Genomic DNA, 19487 nt, shown 5'->3' with positions numbered 1-19487 from the left:
TCCGAGAGGGGCGGAGGAATCAAACCTGGCTCGGCAAATGCCCTGCCGCTGTGCTATCACTCCAGCTGCATCCCCACCTTCTGTTTAATTCTTTCTGCAGGGCTCATCTGGTGTCAGGAAGGACTCAGGACATGGGTCTGCTCACACTATTGTGTCCCCATCCTTCCTATTTGTACCCCATTGTAGGTTGGTGACAGGACAACCTACATCATTTAGGGGGAGCTGCATTGCATGCAGTGTGGAGCCCGGGATTAAGGAGCAGAGAACAAAGTCCTTAGAGTTAATGACTTCATGCAACTTTGTCCAAACACGTTGGGTCTCAGGACACCTTTGGAAAGTGGCTCTATTTCTATGTGGCACCGGGTAAATGGGGGGAAAGCACTCAACCAAGTGGACAAGTCTGTGGCTGCCCAATTTCCTGTCCCAATGCCCACCTACCCCTCACCCCTGGACTGCAGTGCTTCCTGCCGTGTGGTACTGAAACTGGCTCCAGTCCCTGTGACCTGTGCTGGCCCCTGATCTTCCAGGCACTCTGCAGAGAAAGGAATGGGGCGTGCAGTGCTCGTTCAGCCTGTCCTCAGTCCAGGCTAGAAAGAACTGTGCCACAATTGTTCTGAATCTTTTGTGCAAGTTGAAATAAGCTGGATTCACCTCCAATCTAAACAGGAACTACTGGGGTGTGCCCCCCACCACCACCCCCAGGCAGGAGGCTGTAGGAGATAGGGATGAAGAATGGAAGTAAAGGGCTCCAGAGCTTTGGCCATTTAGTGCCCAGCCTTTCAATCCCATCAGAAATGGAAGCTTCCAGCACCCCTGAGGCTTCCCGCTCTGCAGGAACGGACATTCAATTACTCTGCTCTGGAAAATGCTGGCAAATTGGAACTTGCATTTCCCGTGCTGGGCAGGGCTCTTCCTGGTCTTTGATTACTTTTTGGGAGGAGACCTCCCCTGGGGGGGAAAGGTGTGTAGGAGGGTCGTGTTTGGGAACATATGGGGGAATCCTGCCTGTTCATATGTGCCGCCTGCCTTGGAGCACTGAAAATGCCTCTACCCGGCTGGAGCGATAGCACAGCAGGTAGGGCCTTTGCCTTGAAACGGCCGATCTGTGTTCGATTCCCAGCATCCCATGTGGTCCCTTGAGCGCTACCAGCAGTAATTCCTGAGTGCAGAGCCAGGAGTAACCCCTGTGCACCCAAGAAGAAAAAAAAAAAATTCCTGTACCCTTGGTGGGCTCATGGACCGGAAGAGACCAGCTAGTAGGCAGAAGAACTCCCAGAGGGAAGAGATGTCCTAGAAATAAAGCACTCTGTGTGCCCAGGCACTCCTGCTGCCCCCGTGACCACCTTGAGCCTTGAAAGGAGGTGAACGAGGAGACAGTGCTGCATGCTGCTCCTTCAGGATCAGACCAGGAAAAAAAGACTCAAAGTCAGGTGAAATCACTTGTGTTTCCTCTGCTGCCAACTCAACATTCTGGAAGCATTTGCCCCAGAAGAGAAAGCTAGAGACTGAGCCTGGCCTATCAGAGCCACCATGCTCTAAACCCTGTGTCCCTTTCCTCTTTCTGCACCTTGGCAGAGACTGTCAATCCCAGTCCATGAGAAGCAGAGAACCCAGCAGAGCCCAAGCTTGAAGCAACAATGAAATCCCCTGTAGAGCACTTTGGTTGGGAAAAAGGCCAGTCCCTGAGTCCCTGACCAAGCAGGTCAGGCCAGGGCTGTAGAAATCTCTTTTTTCCACCTGGATTCTAGGAGCTTCTGGGTTTGCTGAGAGGTGGCCACACTTTGAGCCACTGTACATGTCTAGTGGAGGGAGAAGCACAACCAGCTCATGGTCCCTGAACAGGAAGAGCTGTTTCCCCCACCCCACCCCGGACAGTGGCTGCAGGAGTGGACAGAGCTCACAGGAGACAAAGGCCCTGATGCTCCACAGACTACTAGAACTGGGCAATGAGTCCAAGTCTCAGGCAAGGCCTGCTTTGGGAATGCCTGTTCCCCTGACCCCTGTGAAGTAGAGAGGCAGGCAGATAGGGAAGGCCCCCTCCCAAGGTAATGGCAGTAAAATTCATGGGAAGTAATAATATCTGATAGACCTGAAGTTGCAAAAGCCAGCTTTGCTGCAAACAGAAACTGAGGCTTGGCTCACCAGGCGCTAGTAATAGACCCAGAGAGGCAGGACAAACAAAAATGACAGACCAGCAGAGACAGGAACTGTAATCAAAGACTGTAAGAAGATTCACCAGATATTTCAAAGCTGTCCCTTTGTGACAATTCTGATCAAACTCCCACCTCCCGCAAAAAACTCCAGACCAAGGCAACCCCAAGAATATGCATATAAAAACTGGTCATGAGGCCCATTCAAGGCTTCTCCACCTTTGACGAAGCCCTCACTCTCTCGAATGCATTACTCTACCTTCTCCCACTTTCTCTCCCTCCTCTCTGCCAAAAAATAAATCTCCAAATAGAATCTGTTTTACTTCACTGTTGTCTACTCCTGAAATTCTTTTCTGCGAGGCAAGACAAGACCCCCAAGACCCTGGTCACCAGGGGCACACCGACATCATCTGCACCAAGAACTGCAACACTGCAGTAGTGCCAGTGAAGTATGTTCAAGGTCAAGGGGCACAGAGGGGTGCCAGACTGGGAAGAGAACGGAGAGGATGCCTGTTTGATGTCATTTACTATGTCCACTATGTCCGCCTGTAAAAAGGGATGCGCGAGGCATGGAGTGTTTGTGTTTTATAAAGAATCAGCTATAAGTACAGAAGGAACAGCCTGAAACAACTAAGACCCTGGAAGGATCCCTAACGTCACTGCCTCACTGGAGACGGTGACACAGTCAGAGTCAACAGGGCAAAAACAAAGCAAAAGGAAGGACAGTGACGCAAACTAAAACCCCGAGCACTGAAGATTACTACAGCAAAGATGGAAAAGATGGAAATGACTAATCAAAGACTAGGATTCGTCTGTGCTCCAGAGGAAGGAGTTCAGTGGAAGGGGAGAAACGGTTTTCAAAATGTGGTCAGAAAGCAATTGGGGCAGGAAATGGCATTGGTATGTCCTTGAAACACTCTCACCATGTGGTGAGGGACTGAACCCAAGCCCAGGCTCTCCATGAAAGCATGTGCTCCAGCCCTTTGAGTTCTCTCCCTTCCCTATTGTTTGTGTTATTTTAGTTTGGATTTGGGGCTCTATTGAGTGGTGCTCAGAGCTTGCTCTTGGTGCGACACTGAATGATGGGTCACTCTTAGGGGTGCTTGAGGGACCATGTGGTACCAGGGGTGGAACCCAGACACTCAAGCCCTTTGAGCTCTCTCCTTAGTATAAAAAGGCCCTCCCGTTGATCGTCGATTTGCTCTAGCGGGCCCAGTAACGTCTCCATTGGAGACTTTGTTGTTACTGTGTCTGGCATATCGAATACTCTCGGTAGCTTGCCGGGCTCTCCGAGAGGGGCGGAGGAATCGAACTCGGGTCGGCCATGTTGGCCGCGTGTAAGGCGAACGCCCTACCCTCTGTGCTGTCGGGCTGGAGTGATAGTATGGTAAAGGTAAAGGTAAAGGCCCTCCCGTTGATCGTCGATTTGCTCGAGCGGGCCCAGTAACGTCTCCATTGGAGACCTTGTTGTTACTGTGTCTGGCATATCGAATACTCTCGGTAGCTTGCCGGGCTCTCCGAGAGGGGCGGAGGAATCGAACTCGGGTCGGCCATGTTGGCCGCGTGTAAGGCGAACGCCCTACCCGCTGTGCTGTCGGGCTGGAGTGATAGTATGGTAACATTTTTTTTTTAATTTCAAGGATAATGAAATATCCCTGCCAGCATTAAGGAATGAAAAATAAATGGTTTCCACAGTGAAACCTGGGCTGTCAGCCAGCCTCTGTGCTCTTTTGCCCCCACAATAAATACAGAAGCAACTGGAAATTTTCACCCGTGTGTTAAAGGGAACATTTGTATAGTTCTTGAATTCTATTTTCTTTTTGAATTTTAGTGTATTTTAATTTTATTTTATTCCATAATTGATCTCATGGAAGAGGAAGGGAAATGGTATCACCAGATTAGAAGAACACAAAATGTAATATTCACAAATGTTTCATTTTCAATCTATTTTGTTAAGGTTCTCTAGCAGATATTTGGATGGAAATCAGGTACTCGGGGTTGGTACAGTCATAGATCAGGGGACATGAGTCCGAAAATCAATTAAATAGAATGAAGTTGCAGTATCTGGTGTGAGGTTTTTTGCTACAAAATTAAATGTGGAAGCCAAATTTTAGTCTAGAAAAAGATGCAGACAGTAGAAAACATGTTATTAAAAATATCACATTAAATTTATGATGACTAATGTGTTGAATCAGAAACAGGAAAGTTGAGGTGTATAAATTTTCTTCTCACATACAAGGGAAGATGAGAACATGCAATTTGGTTTCTTGAGTTTGACACTTTAAAATTTGACAGTCTAAAAGAAGCAAAATGCTCAATAAATGGAAAGATCCATTTATCCACCCATATCCTTATGACAGCAACCATACACAATATACAATATCAAAACGTAATTGGCTTCTATTGTTGGAAAGCAAAAAATCTTAAAACTTTTTAAAAATATAACTCCCCTCTCCAAGATAAAGGCTGGTTGACAAGTTAAGCTTTTAGTAGAACACACAGTTTAAGAACAGAAGGGGCGAACAATCTTTAGCAAAACAAACCATACATAAAAGGTAAGTCAAGACATACAGAAGTCCCTTGTATATATTTTTTTAATTTGGTTTGTTTTTTTATTTTGCTTGGGAGGGGCATGCACCCAGTGGTGTTCAGGGATACTCTGAGGGATGGATAACACAAGAAGGGACCATATGTGGTGCTGGGGATGGAACCCAGGTCAGCCATGTGCCAACCTTAATCGCTTAATCATCTCTCCAGGCACTGCATTGTATATTTCTAAGAATAGATTTTCTCAGGTCAAAGGCATAAACACCTTTGCACTCCATATGGGACTGCCACATCTGTTCATCTGCTCTCCCCCACCCTACCCCAACCAGTTCCCTGCCCGGCCTTGTGCATCCTTCACACTCTCTTTCTGAATGCTGCCATCCTTTTGGAGGACTTTGTTACCCTGCTTGCAGATGACTTTTGGTCTATATTAGCTCATGGCCACACAGAGGATGATCAGGTACTGTTCTCTCAAGCTATTTCTGAGCAACTTCCAGTACACACACAGCCATAACTTTCTCTTCAGATCTGTTGCCATTCAGTTTGACACAAAGCCTATCCTGATTGGCTCCTTGTCCTTCACACCCCACATTCAATGAATCATCATCTTGTCAAATGACCCTCAAATTTTCTCTGTCCCTGTAATTTCTGGTGGGTTCCAGAGCAGCAAAGGGTAAGTTTTCTCAAGTTTACACTTAACCAGTTTATGTCTCTGTTCCAATTCTTGAGTGATACCTCATGTTACCAAAAAACAAACAAACAAAAAATGTCTTATACCTCAAAACATTAAATATAGAATTACCATAAAGTTCAACAATTTAATTTCTGGGCACAAAACTCCCCCAAGTGAAAACAAACACAGCAGTTTTCTGTCCACCCATGTTCAACATTATTTAGTGACTGTGAGGCAGAAGCCAGGTGAGTGCCTGTGAGTGGCTGATAATGAAACATATATGGTGCACACACACATGGAATAGCATTCAACCTCAGAAAGGAAGATGATTCTTCTGCACCCATGAACCTTGGAGACAATGATTCACATGCCACTAAACCTTTTATAGAAAACAGAATAGTAACTTCCAGGGACCAGAGAAGGTTGAGGAAGAGGGAGTTAGCGACAAACGGAGACTGAATCTGGAAAGGGGTCTCAAGAGGTGGTTGTGATACTTGTGCACCAGGATAACTGAATTCAGTGCCAATCAACAATGGGTAAAATAGCAAATTCTATGTTCCATATATTTTGCTACAATAAAATAAGAAGTTAATAAAAAAAAACCAGCTATACTCCTCGCCATGGAACATGTGGCTGACCTTCTGGACAAGTATCCTGATCTCAGGCCCACCCTGTCCCCTCCTACCATACCCTTTCACTCTTTTCCTCTTACCTCCCCCTACTCTCACCCAGAACTCCACAGACAGCCATCTGGTGATTTTGTCAGGTTTCAAACCCAAGGTCTTGGGATGATGAATCCCCTGGAGCCGCTCCTGTCTCTCCCCTTAGCCTTCTCTCTGCCCTCCAATCACCCGAAAACCCCTGTTTCATTTTAATGAATTTTAATTATGTCCTCTTGTTAATTTTGCTTATTATTGTGTTACTTTTTAAATTGTATTGGCTTATAATATTATGTAAGCTTTAGTTGTACTACAATCTAATTCTACATTTGTAAATACAATCCTGCTTAACACTAAAACTCTAGTTTCCACCCATTACCACCATCCACCTTCCCCTGATTTACTATGACCTCACCCGGAACACACAAACACACATGCACACGTGTGCACACACACATACCCCCTCCCCTTCCCTGAAAACAATCAGTAGTCTTTTTTCTGTACCTAGGAGTTTGGCTTTTAAGGTTTGGGGTGATACCCCACGGTACTCAAGGACTACTCTAGACTCTTCTTGGGGGGGGGGTCACTGCCAGTGGTGATCAGGGGATCAAGTGATGCTGGGGATTGAACCCAGATTCCTGCAGGCTAAGCATGCACTCATCCCACTGAGCTATCTTATGCCCTGAGTTTGGTTTTGTTTGTTTTGCCTAGTTTCTTCATCTTCTGCATAAGAGTGAGATCATGGATTATTTGTTTTTCTCTGCTGACTAATAAGTATCAAAATCCCCTCAAGCAAGTCCCATCTGTGTTGTCACTTATGCCAGATATTTTCTTTTGTTCATGTCTGAATTGTCTCCCATTGTCTGGTTGAGCCAATCTTTATCAGTGCACATGGTACTTAGGTTGCTTCCAGATCTTGGCGCCCGTGAAAGTGCTGCAGTGAACACAGGAGTGCACCTTTTTATGTAAGAGCTCTCCTATTTTTTGGATATAGGGATTGGAACCTGAGGTTGCTGCTGAGTTTCCAGAACTCCTTCCAGGATCAACCCTTCCGCCTCTCCCTCATGGATTACGAAGCCTTTCCTGTTCAGTTGGAATTAAAATGCCTTATTTGCGGCTCTCCTGAGAACAGGGTTGAAACCTTACTTCAGTCTCTCTGTTTGGTGACGGAACAGAGTCAGCCACAATAATCACTTTTTATTGTAGTTTATTACCATTATTCTGTTTCTGTATCTTATTATTATTATTATCATTTAATTTTTTTCATTTATTATTTGATTTTTGGGCACCACCTGGGTGTGCTCTAGTCTTACTCTTGGCTCTGCACTCAGGACTCACTCCTTGGAAATGCTTAGGGGACCATATGTGGTACTGGGTATCAAACCCGGGTTGACCTCATGCAACACAAGCTCCTTACCAGCTATACTATCTCTCTGACTGGTTATTATTTCTTGAAGGAGGAAATCAGTCTTTTGATAGTGAAGACATGTTTTAAAACTGTTTTAAAACTGTTGTGCTGTAAAAACAATTGATGGAGACAAAGTTCTATTACAGACTTGCTCTTAGTCTTCGACAAATCAAATAAATCCCAAAAATAAGATACAGATCATAATTATAAGACCACATAATATAATTTGATTAGTAAATATAATTAGTAAATGTAATTCTGTGTGAAACTGACCCTACAGGTAGCACTGTAGCACTGTCCTCCCGTTGGTCATCAATTTGCTCGAGTGGGCACAAGTAATGTCTCCATTGTGAGACTTGTTGTTACTGTTTTTGGCATATCAAATATGCTACAGAGAGCTTGCCAGGCTTTGCTGTGCAGGCGGGATACTGTCGGTAGCTTGCCGGGCTCTCCGAGAGAGATGGAGGAATCAATCCGGGTCAGTCGCGTGCAAGGCAAATGCCCTACCCGCTGTGCTGTCGCTCCAGCCCTACAGGTATGATATCATAATGGAAAAGTCCTTAGGTGCCGAAAAATAGCTCTGTCGGCCACAGTCCAGGATGCACAGAAAACACTGCATAATAAAGTAACAAACAGCATGCCTCGAAGAAAGAAAAATTATTATAGCGGCATAAATAAAAATGGGACATAAGAAGTACCAAGAGAAACTTTAAGTTGTGGGATATTGGGCAAGTTATATGACAATATGACAATCTTTTGACTAGTTTCTGGAAAATACTCAAAATTCCAGAATTGTTGACTTGAAAAAAAATATCGAAAAGCTAAGTGGACTATCATCATGGAAGAAATTTTAGCCAGTAGTGTGTCCGTATTATTTTATAGTGATTTGTATCAAACTTGTAAAAAATACCTATTATGACTATGTGGAGAGTATATGAACTTAATTACTCTTGCCCACATACTGGTTTCCTGGTAGCTGAATCAAAGGATGATGATGCATTTCCAGAATCCGCATCTCTTTGTTCCTGTCAGTTCTTTCATTGACTTGGTTCCTGACCAGTTCTTTTCATTGAATCCTGAATTATCAAATTCTCGGCAGGCTAAAGTTGGCCCAGGCCTCTGGGCCTTTGGAGGGCTTCTTGGAAATGGGAGCTTGTTTTTTCCAGGTCTCTGGCTTGTCACTCTTCATTTTAGCCTCTGTGACAGAGTCACACTTTCTCTTCACTCCCACCAGGCATTTTGCCAGCTTGATACTGCCCCAACCATGCTCTCAGGTCAGATGCACAGGGATTTACACCATGGCTCAACCATGGGTGTTTCTCAAGATTCACATGTAGAACTGATACCTCATGAGGCAGAAAACACCCACTTGCCTCTCCCCTCTCTGTCGCTCTTACTCATAGAGATGGCTGTGATTGCATGCCATTTAAGTTTCCAGTCAGATTCAGGAACACAATTTGATTGTCTGAACAAGGGGCTTATTTAAAGTAAGGTAATAAATGTTCTACAGAGAAACCAGGGAAAGAGAACTGGCCTAAAGCATCATCATTTTAGGTCATGAAATGGTCTCATTGTCATTCAGACTAACTTAAAATGCTACTTCTGGATTCATTCTTGACTAGGTCAGACTGTAGAAAAACCAGCCTTAGTAGCTAACAAGGTTGTTGCTGTTGTTGTTTTCTCATTTAAACCGCATGCCCTTCATGGGTTAGCACCATGCGGTATGCCTCCAAGGACCTGGACAAAGGAGCAGCCCACAGGGGGTAGGTGCTGCTGTTGAGGAAGAAAAAGACAAATGAAAGAAAGCACACTCCATTTTGGTCTTTGATTTGTCATTGCCCTCATTTAACTGTCCATGAGCCAAAGAGCTAATGCTCTCTCCAGGAGAGGAGAGCAACTGAAAATAATAAAACCTCTTATTGCCTACATTCGCTCACAAATATTTATTTTCTTCCCTTTAGCCACAAAATATATTCATCCCTTTCCCAAGGGAGACATTGCAAATTCCCAGTTCAATTACCAAATCAAATCCAGATCTAGAAATTCGTGTGATAGTCATAGATCTGCATGTGGCTCTTCTTGATCTTGAGACCTATGAACTTAACAAGACAATATTCCCTTCCCTCCCCCCGTACACTCAAAGCATGGGGATGGAATGGGGGTGCGGCCGACCTCCCAAACTATTCCCAGCTGGAAAACAGTTCATGGGAGACTCCGAGCAACACAAGGCTCAGATCAGTTCCACTCCCTTTGGTCAGGGACTCACCCAATTCTCCTTGATCCTCATTCTGCTTGCTGGCAGTTTCTCTGAATTTTATTGCAGGGTTTCAAGCCTGAATCCCTACTGTTCCCTCTATCTTCCCCATATTTTGTATGCATGGGATGAGGATAGGGAGAAATCTGCCAAGCCTGGGGCCTGAAAATGCTCCTCATAAAGGCTTATCTTTGCAAAAGTTTGGATCACAGTCATCATTTGAAGTTTGAACCCAAAGATCATCATGAAGTTTTATAATTTGAAATATTTTATTTTCTGTCTGTCTCTTGGCCAGATTATTTCTCTCAAAAGCTTCATCAAATTATTATTATCTATTCATTTCCATTGGGATTGTGCTAATAGCCACATCCACAACTATTTCCGAAACATACGTCTCTCTAAACTAAGTACTCCAAATATTGGGAGAGCCACCTAACATATTTAGAGGTTTAAACAAACTTTGACTTATTTTAAGAGGCCTCTATCATTATTTAACACGTTTCTCAATTGCTTCTCTTCCTTAGTGGATGTGAGAAACAACTGCTTCTTTCAGTCCAGCAAGACCAGGAATTTTAGGTTATCTTTTGTGGAGTTGAGGGGGAGGGTCGGGGGAGGAGTGGTAAATCTCACCTCCTCCAACCCAGCTAATTAATCTTCATTTCCAGTTATCAGATCAATCAGGTACTTCCAGAGCTCATCTCTTTCTTGGCAGATGCAGCCAGCAAACGTTTCCACAAAGTTATTATTATTATTATTATTATTTTGAAGAGACTGTAGTTTGAGCCACACTTGGCCCTGCTCAGAGATTATTCCTGGCTCTGAGTTTAAGGATTACTCCTGCTGGAGCTCAGGGGACCATATGAGGTGCCAGGGATGGAACCCAGATCAACCACATGGAAGGCAAGAGCCCTACCCACTGTACTATCTCTCTGGGCTGCTTTTCTCAAACTTTATGACTTCGAGTCATAGATTCCTTGACAGTAGATCCATCTCAGGTAGACAGGCAACACTGTGGCAAAAGTGTTGCTCTGTGACCTTTTCAGCCTTCAGTAACAGTTTGTTCACCTCCCACTCTCTATCCAAGTGGCCGTATTTCAGAATCCTCTTTACTGTAGCCTCTGTCTCTGTGTACTCATTTATGCTTTGTTGACTTAAACCAAGATAGTTGTGGGAGCCAGCCAAGTCTCTGTGGCTATAACATAAAGGACATTTTTTAAGCCCCCTCCACTTCCTGTATGGAAAAGCTACATAGTATCCTCTTTATCCTCCCCTGGGACCCCCACAAGGAATAATACCTACATCTTCAATCTTTAACACCTTGGGAAGGTGGAGAGACATCCTTGTGGCAGAGGGAGAACATGGGGGAGCCAGTGAATCTCACAGCTGAGTTGGATGTGGCATGTGTGACTTCTATTCAGGCTTATTGGCTAAGAGGGCGGCATTCGCCTACCTGGGAGGAATGCACTGGGCAAGTAGGAGATCTCCCACTGGAAGAGAGAGTGGGGACTGTTCCCCTCCCCTGCTAGGCCCTTCCACAGGGACACAGCATCTTTAGAACAAGCTCTCCACTCGAAGCCGGAGGAGGGTGTTAGCTTTTTGGAGAGTTGTGCCTTTTTAGACGCATGTGCATTGTCTGAAGTTTGACACGGCTCCAAAGTACATGAGGTGTGGAGGGGTGACAGCAGATGGCTGGATGAGTTGGAAACCAAACTAACAGGAGGCCTTTTTCTCTCTGGGAGGCTACGCTAAGGGGGAATGTGGAAGGTCCTGCAAACTCACAGCATGCGTGGAGCTGAGCTGCTCATCCACCAGGCTTGGAGCAGCAACTTCCGGGTGGGGCAGAGCAGCAACTTCCGGGTGGGGCTGTGCGCCCAGCTAGTGTCCCTCTGCTGAACCCCAACTGCTGGTGGCCTCTCACTCTCTCCCTCCTCCTTGTCTCCACAGTTTGACATGCAAAGGATAACTCTGGAAGAGCTGAAGCACATCCTCTACCACGCCTTCCGAGACCACTTAACGATGAAGGACATCGAGAACATCATCATCAATGAGGAGGAGAGTCTGAACGAGACGTCAGGGAACTGCCAGACAGAGTTTGAGGGAGGTGGGTTCCCCCCCCCCCACTTCCTGCTGTCTCTGTTCCTCCATGGGTCAGTCCTCCACTGTGGCAAGAAAATGAGATTGGCTCTCCTGAGCTGAATCTGCCTTCCCCATGCAGAAGCCAGAACACGTGACCGAAGTCTAAGGGTCCCCAATGATTCTTTCTTCTCTTTTACCCAAACACTGCTTTCTTGCAGGTCCGGTCCTGACCCTATCTGTTCTGCAGGCATTCTGCAGTCAGGGCAGATGAAGGCTCTGTGTGTTGTGGGTAGGGGGAGTCTTGGCTCTTTGATCACGTCCAGGGGGTCTGACTAGTGACCATGGGCAAAGCATTTTCTCTGAGTTTGCTTCTCGTTTACAACAGGAAGGTAAGGGCCAGGGACAGAGCTCAGTGGTAGAGCACTTGCCTTGCTTGGTAGAGTTCTGTCCCTGGCAACACCACAGTACAAATAAGTAAAAAGTCGAGATAATTACACCTGTTTCCCAGGAGCTGTAGGAACAGCTCCTTCCTGAACATACAGTGCCGAAAGAGCCCTGCCTGTGACATATGGCTCACACTCAGAAGAAACACAACTCCCCGCAGGGCTGTAAAGGAGACCCTTGGAAGAGATTGTTCTCGGGGCTTATGACAGAGACCTTAAAAAAAAAGAGAAAGAGAAAATCAGCCCACTTTATTCCCTCATCAGCAGAGAGTTCCAGGAAAGCTAAGTCATATAATCCCACACTCCAAATTTGAACATCAGAGCTGCAGCTCTGAGTACGGGTGGAAAAAAAAAAATTAATTACATTCAAGGCTGCAGTTTCTTAAAGAGGTCTCCTCATTTTTTCAGTTCCTTGTTCTGAACGTTTAGACAAGTCAGTATGCACAGACAAGCTGCTGCCTGATGAGCCCCGACTCAGCCCCCAAGAAGGTGGGGAGGCCTCTGAGCTTGAGTTGGGCCCTGGGGTCCCAGCGGCTTGCTCAGAACCTGAGCTGCATCGTCCTGTCTGGGCTGCCCCATAATGGCACTTTGCCTCCATGGTGACAAACGGAAGTAAATCAAGCAAGAAATAGTTCCTGGAGGAATAGTTAGATCTGAGAACAATACCCCTTGTCAAGGAGTTCCAATTTTGTTTTTGGGATTTTGTTTGGTTTTTCATTGTTCTGTCTGTATGTTTGGGGATCACACCCAGTGGTGCTCAGGGGGTCCTTCCTGGCAATGCTTGGAGTCACGCCAAAGATGGAAACCAGAGCTAGTTCATTCCTTGCCTTTGCTCCCTGGCTCCTAGGGCATTCACATTTTTAATATTCAGAAGTGCTGCATGAGTGCATGGAAAGATAGTGCAGTGGCTAAGACATTGCCTTGCACACAGGCAACCTGGTTTCTATCCCTGGCACCATATATGGCTTCTGAACCCCTTAAGAAGTGATATCTGAACACAGAACCAGGAGTAAACCCTGAGCACTGTCAACTGTGGTCCAAGACTTCTCCACCTCATCACCATAATCCGAAAAGGTGATGCGAGTAACAAACAAAGCCAGTGATGGTCCAGAAGCCTCTCGGTCTCCCCGCTGAGCCAGGTCTTCCTCAGGATAGGAAGGGCAGGGGTGAGGAGGGCAGGGACCAGGCATCCCCTTGGCTTTGCTATTCCATCTGTGTGCTCAGATAGTGGCAGCACTCTGGGCTCTGTCCCCCACTTCCCTGACCATTGCACCTGGGCAGGAAGAACAGAGCCAGCTCTACTTCTAGCTGGGCATTTGCTCTGGGCCCATTTTGTTCAGAGAAATGTCACAAGTCTCAGTTACTGGGGAGAAGCCTTGCTGCCCTGGGAAGCACCCCGAATTCTTTTTTTTTTTTTTTTGCTTTTTGGGCCACATCCGGTGATGCACAGGGGTTACTCCTGGCTCTGCACTCAGGAATTACCCCTGGCGGTGCTCAGGGGACCATATGGCATGCTGGGAATTGAACCTGGGTCAGCCACGTGCAAGGCAAATGCCCGACCGCTGTGCTATTGCTCCAGCCCCAGCACTCCAAATTCTGAGCAGCATCTTCTGTTCTTCAGTTGCTCATACATTTACAGAAGTGCCTGATGGGTTTTTTCACGCAGTCTGGTCAGGTGTTTTATCCCACACAACATGGGCAGCCGTGAATCTTCGGGGGAAAATTGATGTGTCCCAGGCCCCATGCCAATTGCTTTAAGATCCATGAGCTTAATTCAGAAGAGAAAGTGCCTTTTGTACTTAACACAAAGCTTTTTAGAATGGTCTCTGTGGCCTGGGTTATGTAAGCTTGTTGCATGGCAGAGGGATTTCTGGTTTGGTTTTGAAACACCCAGTTTATGCGGTTTGGACCCCAAATCGTTACTTTGTGTGGGGAATACAGGGGCTTCCAGGTTCAGACGTGTTCTCTGTGTCCATGCAGAGATTTCATGTCACCCAGGGCTGCACTGGGCCTCCTTCAGTGGATCAGGGCACTGAAGTGATGCCCAGACACAGACTCTGATGCTGGAGGGTAGGCTGCTGACCTTGGCCTCCTCCCTCAGACTAGATTCCGCGCCTGCTGCCCATGACCGCCCCTCAGCCCCAATTGGAGACAGCCCAGCATCTCTCTTGCTTCTGAATCACCCCCTTGGCCCTGAGGGTGCTCTCCAAGTGTCAGTTCCTTCACATCCCTCACCCCCGGTGCATGCTCTCCTTGACCCATGTGTTCAGCCTGTGTCCTCAGGAACATCTCCATCTCCACCACCTATCAGCATCCACTGTTCCAATCTCAGCACAGCCAGGTCCAGGTTTGGTGGCCCTTGCTCACCCCCTGTCAAGGGACGGGGTCTTCATGAGAAACAGAGTCTTTTCCTTAAGCCGAGCTGGTGAAAGGGATGGAGTTAGGGGCCAACCCCAGGTCCCACTGAGCTTTCTGCCCTGCCACCTCACACCAAAAGTACTTTCCTCCACCTCAATGGAAGCTTCGTTGCAGCAGATCCACACACCTGTGCAAATTTATTCTTCTCTCAGGTGTGATCCCCCACCCCCACCCCCCACAAATAACTATGTAGATTCACTCTTCTCTCAGGTATGATTTCCCCCAACCCCACCCCACACTCACACACACCTGTGTAGGTTTGCTCCTCTCTCAGGTATGATTTCACATACACACACACACACATACACACACCTGTATAGATTCACTCCTCTCTCAGGTGTGATTCCCCTCCCCTCCCCCGCCACACTTGTGTATATTCACTCCTCTCTCAAGTGTGACCCTCACCCTTACACCTGTGCAGATTCGCGCCTGTCTCAGGTGTGATCCTCACCCATACACCTATGCAGATTTGCTCCTGTCTGGGATGGGCTATCCCAGAGCTTAAAACTCCTGCATCACTTGTTTTCCAGGGAATAAATAGTGATGAATGAAATTTAAGATTCAGAAGAACTTGTCCCTCCAAAGGTGAGGTAACAAATTCTTGTCTAAGCAAAAGAGAAGGTTCTGGTACTTGGAGGGAGGATTGAGGATTTTCAAGCTCAGCAAAGCAGGGGTTGAGCGCGAGAGTGGTGTGTGGGACAAGTTCAAATATGCTGCTGAAGCAACCCTTGTCGCACAAAGAGGCTGGGACCCAGGGATGACTTGGAGATATCGTCAGTGCCAATCAGTGCAGTGGTTCAACATCTGACCCTCAGAAACTGCCTCTGATACTTTTCCAAAGGTGTTCAGAGTCTGACCACTAAATCAGGAAATGACCATTACTCCTTCATGCATGAAAGAAAAAGAACAGACAGAGACTAGATCAGAAGTCTGAAGACTGTGGCACCCCAATGGGAGGAGTTTGTGGGTCCTCCTCCCTTTTGGTTTGGTTTTATCTGTTTGGTTTTGGAGTGGACAGATCCACAATCTCTTTGGCATTGCAGCCTGCCTTCTGCTCTATGACCGTAAGCCAGCAGCACTGTCTCCATTCACCTCTCACACAGGGCGTGAGGGAGACTCAATCAGCACAACCCACATGTGGGGCAGGCACTGCCTACCGTGTGGACGTGATGGGCTTGAGGTCATTGAACCTGCCGAACTCTGGGCTCTTTGACTTACCTACTAATTAGCAGCGTTCCCGCTCCCAGTCCAGTGAGAACATTTGGCTAAAGGTAGGATTTTCAGGCACTCCTAATCCACTTATTCAGCTAAATTACTCTCAGGGTACTTAGGCATAAGCTATAAATATCTGTGTTCTAATTCTTTGTAAAAATAATCAGGTTAGAGGTGGGGGAAATATTCTCAACAGGCTGAGTGCATGTTTTTCATGCAGGAGGCCTAGGTTCGATCCCCAGCACTGCATGGTCCATGACCACCACCCCGGGTGTCCCCTAGTACCGAGCACAGCTGGGTAGGGTCCAAAATACCAAGTAATCCAAATTAAGAAATTAACAAGTCAGCTTCAGCCAAGCAAGTGAGGCCCAAACTTGGGTGAGTCCCATACGCCCATTCTCCTCCACACCACCTGAGAGAGCTGAATTCCCTTGGCTTCTGTGACCTCTTTGTCATCAGACATTTAGTATTGGGCAAACATGAGCACAGAGATGAGTTCTCATTTTATGTTAGGTTCCAGGTGCTGACTTATATGGAACTGAGCAGACCGTGATAGGGTCATCCATTGACCTGTCACTAAGACACGGTTAGGTGTGTTGGGGCCTGTCCCCCGTGTGGGTGGCTGCAAAGACCCTGTTCCTATATTCCAGAAGTGGCAAGGGAGTAAGGGATGTGCAGAGCACACCAGAGCACTGGGCCTTGCTATCATCTTGGGCTGGCCTGTTGGCATGACCCGAGAATCAAGTTCTGTGGGGCTTGAGGTGCAGATGAGGAAACTGAGGCTTGCTGAGGAGGAGGAGGATGTGTCCAAAAGCAGAGAGTAAGTAAGGACAATAGCTGATCGGATGTGGCACATGTCCTGCAATTCTTCCCCAAGCTTCAGTCATCCCCAACGCACCATCATCTTCATTTCCATTTCCTTGTGGCCCATGGAAGCATCACAGTTGTGGACTCTGAGTGGATGTGCAACAAGATCTCTGCATGAGCCCGTTCAGAATCTCCCCACAAGTGTTATCCCGCAGTGGGTACACCCTGTTCCATTCCACCAGACATCTCACATAGGTATGGGAGAAAGGCAGAAAATACCAACCCGGAAATAAATCATTTCTGTGAGAGTTTCAGCTGAGCTACTCTGCCTCAGTCTGAGAGAAGCAAATGCACAGAGACAATCATCATGAGAGGTGACCCAGACCATGAGTTGAAGGGGCCATAGCCCTGACCAGTGGGTGCTCTTCCCAGGCCCGTCCAGACTGGCTCTGTCGGGGATGTGGTTCCATAGTAGAGCACCTGCCTTGCGCATGTGAGATCCCCAGAACTACTAATAGAAAGGGGAATTGGGACTCAGTGGAATGTCAGAATTTTCAGTCATCCCTGTGGAAATCACAGCCAGGCCTGGGCTGAGTCAGGGGGAGAACTTCGGGGAGTCATGTGCTCATCTTGCCGGGCCTAGAAAGGTCTGATGTCTCATCACACCCCACCCCCCCTCCTATCCACTTACTCCTGGCTAAGCTGCTTTCCTGAGCTCAAACCTGCCTTCCTTGGGCAGGCAGGAGGTGAAGGTGTTCCTGAGCCCAAGGCAGGAAAGGAGAGAAGTATGCAAAAGGGCTTTAGCGCTTGAGACAAACAAGATGTCTCAGGGCTAAGAGGTAGTGCAGGGTTGGGGAGGGGAGGGTTTTGCACAACCTGACCTGGATTGGGTTTCCAGCTCTGCCTGACACCCCCCACTCTGCCCCCAGTATCTTCAGGTATAGCTCTGGAGGCCCCTGAGTATCACTGGAATAGCCCCAGTGGTTCCATGCAAATCTGTAGGGAAGATTTCTGGATCCTTGAGTGAAAGACTAGGGGCCTAGAATGCTATTCCTCTGAGTTAGGAATTCAGCACCGGCCTCTGATCAAGCCTGGCTTACAACCAGGCTCTCCACACAAGAGGTCTCTGGAGGAAGCCCCTGAAATGGCTATCAAGAGCTTCATTTTCTCCATCTGTCAAATGGGAATCACCTAGTGACTTCCCTCATGTGGTTGCAATTTGGTACCTGGTCAACATGTTTATAAATACGCAAGCCAACAAACAAATCCAAACTACCCAGGGCCTGGCCCCAGCTCTCTCCTTTTTTTTTTTTTTTCATTTTCAATGTCTGTCCTTATGGAATATTTCTGCAGGAGGGGCAGAGACTGGATGACTGACCTGGCTCCATCTCCTCTCCCTTTCTCACTTGTCAATACTGAAATTAACTAGGGATTTCTCAAGACACTTGGCTTAAACAGCAGAAGCTCGGGCAGATCCCCTGGAACTAAACAAGAGTGACCCACATGACAGGGGACGGCACGGGGGTGGCCTGGATCATGGTGCTCTCTCCCCACCCACTGCACGCATACTTCCCAACGTTGCCTTTGCTCTCCATGCTGCCTTCCTCCTTAGGTTTCCTTCTATCCTGAACTTCACTCATCTCCATTCTAACAAGGGACTTGGAGTGAACCTTCTCCTCCCTCTGGAAAGACAAGAGTTTGGGTACTACCCTAACCAGTCTTGTTTGTTCTGGTAGGAAGGATGGGGCCAGGACTGAGGTCCAACAGGTGGAGAGATCAAAGAAACAAAGGGAATGTTGTTGCAAGAAGAGAAAGGGTGGTGGGGGAGACCCAAGCTCTTCCTGGTCAGAACACCAAGAGGCTGGAGGTGGGGCCTTCAGAGCAAGACCCAGCTGTCTGGTTCTGGAACCCGAGGTGACTGGTACGTGTAGCACCCACAGTGTGAGGGATTCTCTTCTCTCAACACTGACATCTGATGCACAGTCACCCTGACACCACATCTCCCCCACCCCCCATGTCCTCCTGGGTGCTTTGACCTGTCTCTGTCCCCTTTTCTCAGAGTGGAGAGATTTCTGTTATAGAAACTGCTCATCAGGGGCTGAAGTGATAGCACAGCGGGTAGGGCATTTGCCTTAGATGCGGCTGACCCCGGTTTGATTCCCAGCATCCCATATGGTCCCCAAACACCACCAGGAGTAAATTCTGAGTGCAGAGCCAGAAGCAACCCTTGTGCATCGCCAGGTGTGACCCAAAAAGCAAAAAAAAAAAAAAAAGGAACTCGTTATCAGTGGCACTACCAAGGTAGAAACATCCAGTGCCACAGACTCAAGTCAGAGCCGGAGGATCTCAGCTCCTGTGAGGCCACATGAGGCACAGTCTCATGGTGAGACCCAGTGGGTTCCTACGTAGATGGGGGTCAATGGACACCCATACCAGGAGTGTGGACAGGAACATGCTGTGTTGATGGGACTTAGCAGGTACCTCCACGGAAGTGTAGACATGGCTGTGCTGTGCAGGCAGGGGTTATGACCCTCGGGGGCCACATTGTGTAGACAGGGGTCAGCAGGCATGCAGGGATCTGAAGTGCATTTTTGTATGGCTAAACTTCATGGTGCAAAGATAAAGAACAGAAGAGAGTGAGCACAGAAGTTTAGAACCTGGGAATTAGAATCAGACCAGGCTCAAGCAGCCTGGAACAACGGACAGAAATGAGGGACTTTACTGGCACGAGGCCTTCACTTGGGAAAGTGCCCACCAATATGGCCAGAGAACGGCTTCAAAGAAAGGCAGTGAGGGTCTGGTTTATGCCCAGCATATACAGTTTATATGCAGCTCACATA

General features: G+C 47.3%; 1 protein-coding gene across 4 annotated transcripts in view; it reads left to right on the top strand.

Annotated features, from left to right (window-relative positions):
• CALN1 (calneuron 1) overlaps window positions 1–19487 on the top strand; it is a 520902-nt gene that overhangs the window by 496393 nt on the left and 5022 nt on the right. For all 4 annotated transcript variants that reach the window (XM_056137646.1, XM_056137648.1, XM_056137649.1 and 1 more), the window contains one exon: window positions 11636–11792. In XM_056137646.1, coding sequence (XP_055993621.1) covers window positions 11636–11792 — 157 coding nt within the window. The remainder of the gene's footprint in view (window positions 1–11635; window positions 11793–19487) is intronic.

This window comes from Sorex fumeus, unplaced genomic scaffold, assembly GCF_029834395.1.
Source record: "Sorex fumeus unplaced genomic scaffold, SorFum_2.1 ptg000126l, whole genome shotgun sequence".
NCBI lineage: Eukaryota > Metazoa > Chordata > Mammalia > Eulipotyphla > Soricidae > Sorex > Sorex fumeus.
Note: the sequence above shows the minus strand (reverse complement) of the source record. Positions and strands in the feature narration are given on the sequence as shown.